The 11,592-nt window shown below is 35.2% G+C and overlaps 1 protein-coding gene across 1 annotated transcript in view; it reads left to right on the top strand.

Annotated features, from left to right (window-relative positions):
* The first annotated feature begins 306 nt into the window (after positions 1-306).
* Positions 307-11,592, top strand: part of Pp2C1 (protein phosphatase 2C) — a 52,517-nt gene continuing 41,231 nt past the window's right edge. Inside the window, exon 1 of the mRNA XM_089088780.1 lies at positions 307-656. Within this exon, the coding sequence (XP_088944906.1) occupies positions 347-656 (310 nt within the window). The 5' untranslated portion in view covers positions 307-346. The remainder of the gene's footprint in view (positions 657-11,592) is intronic.

Here is an 11,592-nt window from a genome sequence, read left to right as displayed (position 1 = left end):
TGCCCCCCCCCCCCCCTACACAAGATGCTGCCTACGCCCATGAATATAAGTAAACTTTTATTTAAGTTTCCGTTTGAACAGGCGTTTCAGAATTTTCACAAATCCAACAACTTGCATTTTATAAATTTGTAAATCAAGAGGAATATGCAATATTAGAGTAGTTTATTCTCATCAAAAGTTTCGACTGTGAGATTTCTATTTCTTTTTTTCGTTGTTTCGGAAAAGTCTAAGAATGTATTCTATGGCTGTAACTTCTTTCTTCCAAAAGTTGATGCTTCATTATTATCGTCGTTAAATCTTAAAAATTCAAAATAGCATAATACTTGTGTGGGAATTCTATTGAACTATGAGTTCAAAACCCAATATTGGGGTTAATCTAAGGGTTACAGGTCACTGTAACCAGGGATCAAGGAAGTATATGGAAGATACATTCTCTGTTGCCTATCAGCAGACTAAAGATGGGAAAGACCTAGAATATGCCTATTTTGGTATATTTGATGGTCATGGTGGCAAAGAGGCTGCTCAGTATGTGAAAGAAAACTTGATGGATATTATTGTGGCACAAAGTGAATTTTGGTCTGACAATGATGAAGATGTTATTAAATCTATAAGGGAAGGTTTTATTCAGACCCACAGAATGATGTTCAAAGAACATTGTAAGTAAATCATTGGTCCATGAAAGCAATAGACCAGGTCTTATCAAGCGTATATTACATGTTTTATTGGCTTTTGTTTAAATACTTTCCTTTATATTTATTTACTTACACCTAAATAAACCTACTAGGCTATAGGCTAGGATAATGCCCCCAGTAGCCTACTCAGACAGTGCTTAATCTTGTACAAATACTTTGATTAGATAGGGTAATAGCATGACTCTTTTCTTCTTATTAGTTCAGAACAAACATTCAGCAGGAAGAAAAGAGTCATGCTAGCCTAATTGAAAATTTGGTAAAATTTCTAATTAGGCTAACTCACTAGCCTAATGAAATGGCCTTGCTAAGAAATAGGCTAGATATACCTTTAGGATCAGAATTTTATTTTGAATCCAAATGTAAAAGTCATTTCTGTCCAAAACAAAGGTAAAATTCTATTTTAGCTGACCTACTCTTTGCTATCTTGGAAAGGGGTTAGGAAAATGAAACTTTCAGGGACAGGTTTACAGACTAAAGTATGTCCTGGGAAGGTACTAAAATCTTGTCCCCCCATAATGATATTTAAATTTGTTTTTCAAGATTTTATGTGTATTCAGGCTAGGCTATACCTTCTCTTCATTACTGAAAGTTTCATTTCCCTAATCTAAACCCTCTCCAATATAGCAAAAAGTAGCTAAATTAGAATTTCACTATTTTGACAAACTTTTAAATCAACTTGAATAAATAAAAAATGATAAATTTTTTGTTGTTCATATTATTGACTTAGCCTACTAATAATAAATTAAAAATACCATTCGATACCTTTTTTTATGCTCTTTCCAAACATAATAAAGGTGGGGGTAAATTCTATTTCTGATGTAAATGAGAGGTAAGTTTAAACTCCCCCTCCCTAATGTGCAAATATATAGCCTATCCTGAATTGGTGTCTATAGGGGTGGGGGTAAAATTAATTTCAGACAAAAATGATTATTATATTTGGAAAGAGCATAAAAAAAGGCATTGAGTGGTATGTTTACTTTATTCATAAGTCAATAATATTAACAACAACAATTTACCAAAAAGAGTGACTTACTGAGAATACAGTACATTTATACAACTCAGGCTATATATTTGTACATTAGGGAGAGGGATAAAGTTCATTTCTAACACTAATGACCATTACATTTAGACTCAGTAGGAAATTCTGATTTTAAAGCTATGTTGGTACTGGTGCATTATACAGGCACCAGAAAGAAGTCAAGTTCGGTTATTGATAATGAAATAAAATAAAATAGCATGAAAATGTAATAGTTTAGAAACAAATGGGGGCTATATATTTGCCCCTTAGGGGGGGGGGATGGAGTAGGGGTAAGGAGTAGCATATATTGAATAAATAACCTAACCTAGGTACCTTTCTCCCTCCTAAACCTAAAAAAAAAATTGTTTAAATAGTGAGAAACCACACTTTGCCATCAATTTATCTAGCAAATCGCCTGTTGTCTGCTAATTAAATAGCAGTTTGATGGGTTTTGTGACTGGTTTCTTTGATACAATATATAGCAATGCCTGCATAATGCACCAGTACTGCTATGTCTATTTGTTAGTTATCTCATTAGTGAGTTAAATAGAGAATTTGGAGAAAAGAATCATTGATAATGGTAAAATTCCATGTAGCAGGGCAGCTAACCACAACTTCAAGTTATTTCATAGTAAAATTATTATCATACCACCTAGAAAGCTGATTGTAAGTATCTGAGTAGCTTGAATGTTTTAACCACATGCTTCACTCACAGTTTTAAATATATTCATAGTCAACATTGAAGCCTAATCTTGGCCACACAAAGTTTGAGCCTAATCTTGGAAAGTGCTGTTCAATTTTGGGCACTGAATTTTGAACTTAGAACAGCAAAGTCCTGTGTAGTGTTCCTTAGGGAACTGTTCTTGGACCAACATTGTTGCTTCTCTATATCAATGATATGGTGTGTGAATTTTCAGCTGCCTAAACCCCTATGCTGATGACTCAAAACTATTTTGCTGAATGTGTTATTAATGACAAGAACAGTCTTCAAGACAAAATGGTGACTACACCCACAACTGCATCATTCATGTCCAGACTTGACAAAGAATAGAGCAACAAGCCATAGTAATTCAATTGGGACTGTTTGTTCTATTCAGCCACCTACTAATTATTGATGCTTTTTCATGAGAGTGTGTTGCTAAGAGGTTGATGCTGCTTGTCATTCCCAACCATCTTGCACAGTCTATCTGAATTTGCTGTTGGGCAGTAGTGTCAACTCTAAACCACTAGAGAATGGTTCTTATGGATCATGCCTACCTTGTGGTCACTGTTACTGAGTGGGCTTAAATTGCATATCTCCAGCAAATCTCTCTCACAGCATGTCACTAGGTCCTTAACACAGTGATATTACATTAAATTGCCATTATTCACAGAGCAAAACAGATGCTGTATGGACCTTAATATTGCTCTAAAGTGCAAAATAAGGTAATGTCTCTGGCAATATTTCAAATGCATCACCAATTACTTTGGTGACAATGATGCATAGCATTAATAAATCATGATGAATAAATCACCTCTGATTTCCAGCAGCAGTAAAGACCCTGGGGTCATTATAGATAATGTCTTATAGCTGATTCCACACTAACAGTCTCCAAAGCAAATTTGAGCCTTGGAGTTATTGCCAGAAGGTTGCATAGAATCTTCCCAAAGACATGCATGGCACACGTGAGGCCAGTTTGAACTTTGGAACCTGTCTTCCAGGTCCCTTCTATAAAAGTGACATACAGCTGTTTGAAGGTTTACAGAGGAGTGTCACTAAATGTATATCTGGACTTGTTGAGAAATCATATAGCAATTGGCTATGTACCCTTAGTCTACTTTTGTTGAATTTGTAATACTGGATGTTCTATCTGATCTATCCAATAAGAAATCTAACAAAAACATGAATAAATTATTACAGTTCTTTCTATTGCTTAGAACTATGTTCAGGCATTAAGGAGGGGGGAGGGGACTTAAGTACAATTGTAGCAGTATCACCCATTTTGCTTAGAAAGAGTGTTGAATAGGGTGTCAAATGCTATTAATATCTTATTATAATAGTGTATAGTCTGGAAAAGAATCTTGCAACAATATGTTTCAAAGGCATCATGATAGCGCTGCCTAAGTAAAGAACAATGTATTATTTATTTAATTTTTTTTCTTCTTTCTCCATACCCGGGCACTTTGTATCAAAGGATTTGTCATAGAAACTTCAAAAAGGGCTTATTCAATTGGAAATTGGAGTGGCTAGTACCCTTTTTAATAGTTGAAAGTGATTGGGGGCAACTAGCCCCACCCCCACGCCCATCATTCCCCCAAAAACATCCAATCAAAATTTCGAGATAGCCATTTTGTTCAGTGTAGTTGATTTCCTGATAGAAAATATGTTTTTGAGGAGGACACTCCCCTCCTTAGAAACTTCAAAGTTGTCATAGAAACTTCAAAAAGTGTTCATTCAATTGGAAATTGGAGTGGCTCATGCCCTTTTTAATAGTCAAAAGTGATTGGAAGGCAACTCACACCCCTTCCACACCCACCATTTCCTGAAACACATCCAATCAAAATTTTTAGATAGCCATTTTGTTTAGCATAGTTGATTTCCAAATAGATATTAGGTCTTTGAGGATGACAACCCTCCCAAAGCCCTCAGGGCAAGATTTGCAAATTGTGCCCTGGGGGCATATAAAGTTTTACAGAAAGCGTTGTCATAGAAACTTCAAAAAGGGCTCATTCGATTAGAAATTGAGATGGCTAGTGCCCTTTTTAATTGTCAAAAGTAATTGGAAGGCAACTAACCCCTTCCATGCCCACCATTTCCCCAAACACATCCAATCAAATATTGAGTTAGCCATTTTGTTCCATGCAGTTAAAGTTCAGGAAATTATACCTTTGAGCTGGGCACTCCCCCCACAGTCTTCAGGGCAAGGGTAATAAGTTTTGCCCTGGGGCATATACGTTTTTATTGAAATATTTGTCATAGAAAAAGGGCTCATTTGATTGGAAATTCAAAGGTCTAGTGCCCTTTTTAATAGTCAAAAGTGATTTGAGGGCAACTACCCCCCCGCTCCCCGTGCCCATCATTCCTCCAAACACATCCAATACAAATTTTGAGATAACCATTTTGTTCAGCATAGTTGATTTCCATATAGAAATTATGTTTTTGAGGAGGACACTCCCCAACAACCCTCAAAGGGTTTTAAGTTATGCACTGAGGGCATATAAGAACAATGTTGGCACAATGTATTATTTATTATTTTTTTCCTTTAGAGCAGGACACTTCGTATCGAAGAAGTTGTCGTAGAAGCTTCAAAAAGGGCTCATTAAATTGGAAATTGGAGTGGCTTGTGCCCTTTTTAATAGTCAAAAGTGATAGGAATGGAACTAACATCCGTTCCACGCCCACCATTTCCCGAAACACATCCAATCAAAATTTTTAGATAGCCATTTTGTTTAGCATAGTTGATTTCCAAATAGAAATTAGGTGTTTGAGGATGACAACCCCCTCACAGCCTTCAGGGCAAGGGTTGTAAGTTATGCCCTGGGGGTATATAAAGTTTTTATAGAATGCATTGTCATAGAAACTTCAAACAGGGCTCATTCAATTAGAAATTGAAAAGGCTAGTGCCTTTTTTAATTGTCAAAAGTAATTGGAAGGCAACTAACCCCTTCCATGCCCACCATTTCCCCAAACACATCCAATCAAATATTGAGATAGCCATTTTGTTCCATGCAGTTAAAGTTCAGGAAATTATACCTTTGAGCTGGGCACTCCCCCCACAGTCTTCAGGGCAAGGGTAATAAGTTTTGCCCTGGGGCATATACGTTTTTATTGAAATATTTGTCATAGAAAAAGGGCTCATTTTCTTAGAAATTCAAAGGGCTAGCGCCCTTTTTAACAGTCAAAAGTGATTTGAGGGCACCTAGCCCCCCTATCGTGTCCACCTTTTCTCCAAACACATCCGATCAAAATTTTTAGATATTCATTTTGTTCAGTGTTGTGGATTTCAAGATAGAAATTATGTTTTTGTGGAGGAAACTCCCCCACAGCCCTCAGGGCAAGGGTTGTAAGTTGTGCCCTGGGGGCATATAAGGTTTTTTTTAGAAAATGTTGTTGTAGAAACTTCAAAAAGGAATCATTTGATTAGAAATTGAAATGGCTAGTGCCCTTTCTTAATAGTCGAAGGTGATCGGAAGGCAAGTAACCCCCCTTTCAAGCCCAACATTTCCCCAAACACATCGAATAAAAGTTTATAGATAGCCATTTTGTTCCATGCAGTTAAAGTTCAGGAAATTATACCTTTGAGCAGGACACTCCCCCCCACAGTCTTAAACAAATAAGTAGAACAACAGGGAATTTTTTTTTTTTTATACAAAACACAGTCTTCAGGGCAAGGGTAATAAGTTATGCCCTGGGGGTATATAAGTTTTTATTGAAATCTTTGTCATAGAAAAAGGGCTCATTTGATTGGAAATTCAAAGGTCTAGTGCCCTTTTTAATAGTCAAAAGTGATTTGAGGGCAACTAGCCCCCCTCTCTTGCCCACCTTACCCCCAAACACATTCAATCAAAATTTTTAGATAGCCATTTTGTTCACTGCTGTGGATTTCCAGTTCGAAATTATGTTTTTGAGGAGGAAACTCCCCCACAGTCCTCATGGTAAGGGTTTCAAGTTTAGCCCTGGGGCGAGATATGACTCTTATTGAAAGCATTGTCGTAGAAACTTAAAAAAGGGCTCATTCAATTGAAAATTGAAAGGGCTAGAACATTTTTTAATAGTCAAAAGTGTTTGGAAGGCAAGTAACACCCCTTCCATGCCCACCATTTCCCCAAACATATCGAATCAAAGTTTTTAGATAGCCATTTTGTTCCTCACAGTTTAAAGTTCAGGAACTTATACCTTTGAGCAGGGCACTCCCCTTGCAGTCTTCAGGGCAAGGGTTGTAAGTCATGGCCTGGGGGCATATAAGGTTTTTATTGAAATCTTTGTCCTAGAAACTTGAAAAAGGGCTCATTGGATTGGAAATTGAAAGGGCTAGTGCCTTTTTAATAGTTGAAAGTGATTAGAGAAAGACTAACGCCCCTCTCATGCCCACCATTTCCCCAAACACATCCAATCAAAATTTTTAGATAGCCATTTTGTTCAACGCAGTTGAAAGTTTTGGAAATTAGGTCTTTAAGGATGACAACCCATCCCCCCATCCATCCCCTAAGTAAAGAACATTGTGGTCACAATGTCCTATGTCCAATATCCATCCCCCATCCATCCACTTCGTATCGAAGGAGTTGTCAAGGGAATTTCGAAAAGGGCTCATTCAATTAAAAATAGAAAGGGCTGATGCCCTTTTTAATAGTCGAATCTGATTGGAGGGGAACTAATCCCCCTTCCACTCCCACCCTCCCATTTGACTTTATGTTTAAAAACTAAAGTTGCCATAAGATTAAATCAAAATGCACTGTGTTAATGCTAATTCCCAATAAGGCATCTCAGCAGTATCCCAAGAATGACTGAGGGTATTATGTTCAAACTTTTGGGGCTGTTTCTGCTCTTAAAATTTAACCAAATCAAAATAGTGTAAGTGTATCCAAGCTATCAAAGTAAGTAAATAGATTTCTTTGATAATGGTATCAAGTTTTCCATTTCAGGTAAACTAGAGGAGGTATGAAACTAAATTAAACACTACTATCTGTGTCCAGATTTTTAAGAGGGTGTATGTTGCTAAAAATTGCTGAAAATTGTTCTCCAGCATACAAATAGCAGGCCGAAATGTACAGTCTAAAAAAAATGAAAAGATTAAATGTGTTATTTTCTTTTTCTCTGAAAAGACTAAGTAAATATAAAACAAACAGAAATTAATTAAAAAAAACTTTTTCCACAAAAATAGTTTTTCAAAGAAAAGTAAAGAACTCCTTTAAACAAAAATGAGCAAAAATAAAATCAAATAATCTACCAAGCATGAAACTATCCCTGATCAGCATTGATAAATAAGTGAAACCCAAAACGAACAGAAATTTACAATAAATAACCGAGTCAAACTCAAAACAAGCAGAAATTAACATACGTTGGGCTCAAAACCCCTATGCCTTCCCAAGGCCAGAACATAATTTGCACTTTACTGAAAAAAATAAAAATGACTGTGCATTGTCAGTTTAATATACATATACTGATATTTAGTAATCAAAATGTTAAAATTATTTGATTTATTAAAGTTATAAAAGTAAAAACATTTATATTTTTTTCAGTAAAGTGCAAATTTTAATCTGGCCTTGGGAAGGCATAGGGGTTTTGCGCCCAACTTATGTTAATTTCTGCTCGTTTTGAGTTTGACTCAGTTAATTATTGTGATTTCTGTTCGTTTTGGGTTTCATTTATTTATCGATGCTGATTTGTGGTAGTTTTACCCTTGGTAAATTATTTGATTCTATTTTTGCTCATTTTTAGTTTAATGGAGGAGTTCTTTACTTTTCTTTGATAAACTTATTTTGTGGAAAAAGTTTTTTTTAATTAATAAAAGAAAGAATGTAGACACTTCATTGTTATACAACAATTGTAGGGCAAAGTGAATAGAATTCTTTGATTTAAAATGACGATTAGTCCAATCTATTTTGTCATGTATTGCAAGACTGTTGCTGTGTGGAACCTTATAAAGAAGTATTTGCTATTTGCAGTATATTTTTAATTTCTTTTTTTTCCCTTATTGTTGTGGCTAAAGGTGTTTTTACCAAATTGCTTTTTGTCTTTCTGGTGTATACATCTTTATTGCGTAGTATATTCTTTAGTATGGGTGATATATATTTTGTTTCCTATTTGCACTTGTTAACCTTGACCTGCTGTACTCTTGGTTAATCTGTGGTTAATGTGTTGATTTTTGGCTGTTTCTCATTGATGGTGGATAATCATTCACAGATTCATTAAGATCTTCTGATTTTGTGTAAAATCCTTTCTAATATTATGTGTCTTATTGAGGATGAATCAATTGAACATAATTATGCAGAAAGCTTTTGACCTAGACATTTTAAACACACACATTACATTTTTTTTTTGAAAAAAAAAGTTGCTTGAACTTGGTTGAGGATATTCTGAAGAAGCAGATATTTTAGCTTCGCTGATTACCCTAATGGTCTTTGCAGTTAGCATCTCTACGTACAACTTAAAACTCAGTAAGAATTACAATTTATTCATTCTTTTGCCAAAGCCCAGATTTTGAAGGATAAATTAGGAATAGGACTCTTCTCTATTACTGAGTTCTTGAGCTTACCTCATTGTTGTTTCAACTGCCAATCCTCATCAAACAGTTTGTGGTAACAAACTGTAAGTAAGGAGCAACCCAGCTCAATGGTAACCAAACCTCTAAATAACGGAATTTTGATACCAATAGATACATCAGAAGAATCAGATTTTAATTCTGATTTCAAATATATAAGTTTCATCAAGTTTAATCTTACTTATCAAAAGTTACACACCTGAGAAAATTTGGCTGATTTTCGAAAAAAGGGGGAAAGACCCCCTAATAGTTATAGAACCTTAATGAAAATCACACCATCATATTCAGCGTATCAGAGAACCCTACTGTAGAGGTTTCAAGCTCCTATCTACAAAAATGTGGAATTTTTCATTTTTTGCCAGAAGAAAGATCATGGATGTGTCTTTATTTTTCTTTTTTTTTTGTTTTTTTTTTCTTTTCTCTAGGGTAATCATATTGACCCAGTGGTCCTAGAATATCGTAGGAGGGCTCATTGGAAAGGAAATTAAAAGTTCTAGTGCCCTTTTTAATTGACCAATAAAAAGGGAGGGCAACTAGGCCCCCTCCCACACTAATTTTTTTCTCTAAGTCACCTAATTAAAATTTTGAGATAGCCATTTTGTTCAGCGTAGTCGAAAATCTAATTAATATGTCTTTTAGGATGACTTAATCCCCCACAGTTCCCAGAGGAAGGGCTGCAAGTTATGAACTTTGCCCATTGCTTACATATTGTATTGGTTATTGGGAAGTATACAGACATTTTCAGGAAGAATTTTTTCTGGTGGGGGGAGGGGGCTGGAGGAGGGGGTTACTCGGGAGAATCTTTCTGTGGAGGATGTTTCTTTGGGGTAAGGGACATTTCTATGAAGGGGGCGCCAGATTTCCAAGCATTATTTAAAAACAATCAGAAATTAAATTTAAAAAAAAAACAAGTTTTTTCAACCGAAAGTAAGGAGTAACATTATAATTTAAAACTAACAGAACTTATTACGTATATTAGGGGGTTCTCCCCCAAGTCAATACCTCGCTCTTTACGCTACAGCTTTTTTTTAGTGATTTAAAAATAGCTATCTATTCTAATTAAATGGCCTTTGTGATTCAGGGGTTTGTGAATTAAATTTTTTTTTAACTTTTAACATAAAGAGCGTGGTATTGACTAAGGGGAGAACCCCCTCTTATATGTAATAAAAAAAAACAAGTGATACAGCTCAATAGTAATCAAAACTTTTAAAAACGGAATTTTGATGTCAATAAATGTATCAAAAGAATGGGCTTATAATGCTGATTCTAAATATATAAATTTTATAAGCTTAGTATTCCTCATCAAAGGCTACGAGCCTGAGTAATTTTACCTGATTTTTAAAGAGGGGGGAAACATCCCCTACAAGTGAAAGAATTTTAATGAAACTCACACCGTCAGATTCAGCGTATCAGAAAACTCTATTGCACAGGTTTCAAGCTCATATCTGCAAAAATCTGCAACTTTGTATTTTTTGCTAGAAGAAAAATATACAAATATAGAAGTTTGTTACGTAAGTTAATTTGTAAATTACGTCAGAACCAAATTTAGAGACAGCCATTTAGCAAAAGAAAAGTAAAATTTGTATGCAAATTTTGTTTACTTATTCAATGACAGTGAGCCAAAATAAAAGCTGCATTAACTAAAAAACAATCAGTTATTAAATAAAAAAAAACAAGTTTTTTAAACTGAAAGTAAGGAGCGACATTAAAACTTAAAACAAACATAAATTATTCCGTATATGAAAGGGGCTGTCCCCTCCTCAGCGCCTTGCTCTTTACGCTAAAGTTTGACTCTTTCTCACAAGTTTATTTTTTAAAACAATAAAAAACTTTAGCGTAAAGAGCGAGGCGTTGAGGAGGGGACAGCCCCTTTCATATACGGAATAATTTCTGTTCTTTTTAAGTTTTAATGTTGCTCCTTACTTTCAGTTTAAAAAACTTGTTTTTTCTATTTAATATCCTGTTAAGGCTGATTGTGTCCAGGCCAGTGCCTTGTTCTAGGGAGCTCATATGCAAAATGACGAGATATAGCTCCTAAATGTGCCAATTAATCTGACTCATGTATATTTTGCCCTTGCCTGTTCTGTTTTCATAAGTTTTCTTGTTAAGGACAATAATGGATATACACAAAATCTTTTTTTTTTTTTTTTTCAACAAATATTTTCTCAAATTCATGCAAAGTATCTCAAATGCTGGTGCTAAGTATTACTAATCAAGTATTTGAGTTTTACTTGTTGGTAACTTCAGTACAGATGTTTTATGTTTTTCACTATGACTGCAGACACTCTTTAATTTCTTGCTTCCTTGTTCTATTGCAGAAAAATCTGTTACCTGCTTATATGTGCATAATTCTAGCAGGACTTCCAGCTTAGTTCATGTTATTTATTGTAGCATATTCATACCTTCTCTTGTGTCAGTTCATGCTGATCATCAAGATCTTGACTGCCTGCTACTGTCACTTGGTATTTCAATGGAATGCCAGCATTGTATACATGGGCCCATCCCAAAACATGAATGATTGGAAGAAAGCAAATATGGTGTTAAGCATTTTCCACTCTGCTTTCACTCTACTTCCACTAGCATTATTCATTCTTTGAGATCCTGTTCAACTTTTGCTGTGTTCTATGTATCTCAATGAAAC

This window comes from Artemia sp. Qi Xiang Cuo, chromosome 5, assembly GCF_049724085.1.
Source record: "Artemia sp. Qi Xiang Cuo chromosome 5, ASM4972408v1, whole genome shotgun sequence".
In the NCBI taxonomy this organism is placed as follows: Eukaryota; Metazoa; Arthropoda; class Branchiopoda; order Anostraca; family Artemiidae; genus Artemia; species Artemia sp. Qi Xiang Cuo.
The sequence above is the reverse complement of the archived record's forward strand: the minus strand, read 5'-3'. Positions and strand labels throughout refer to the sequence as shown.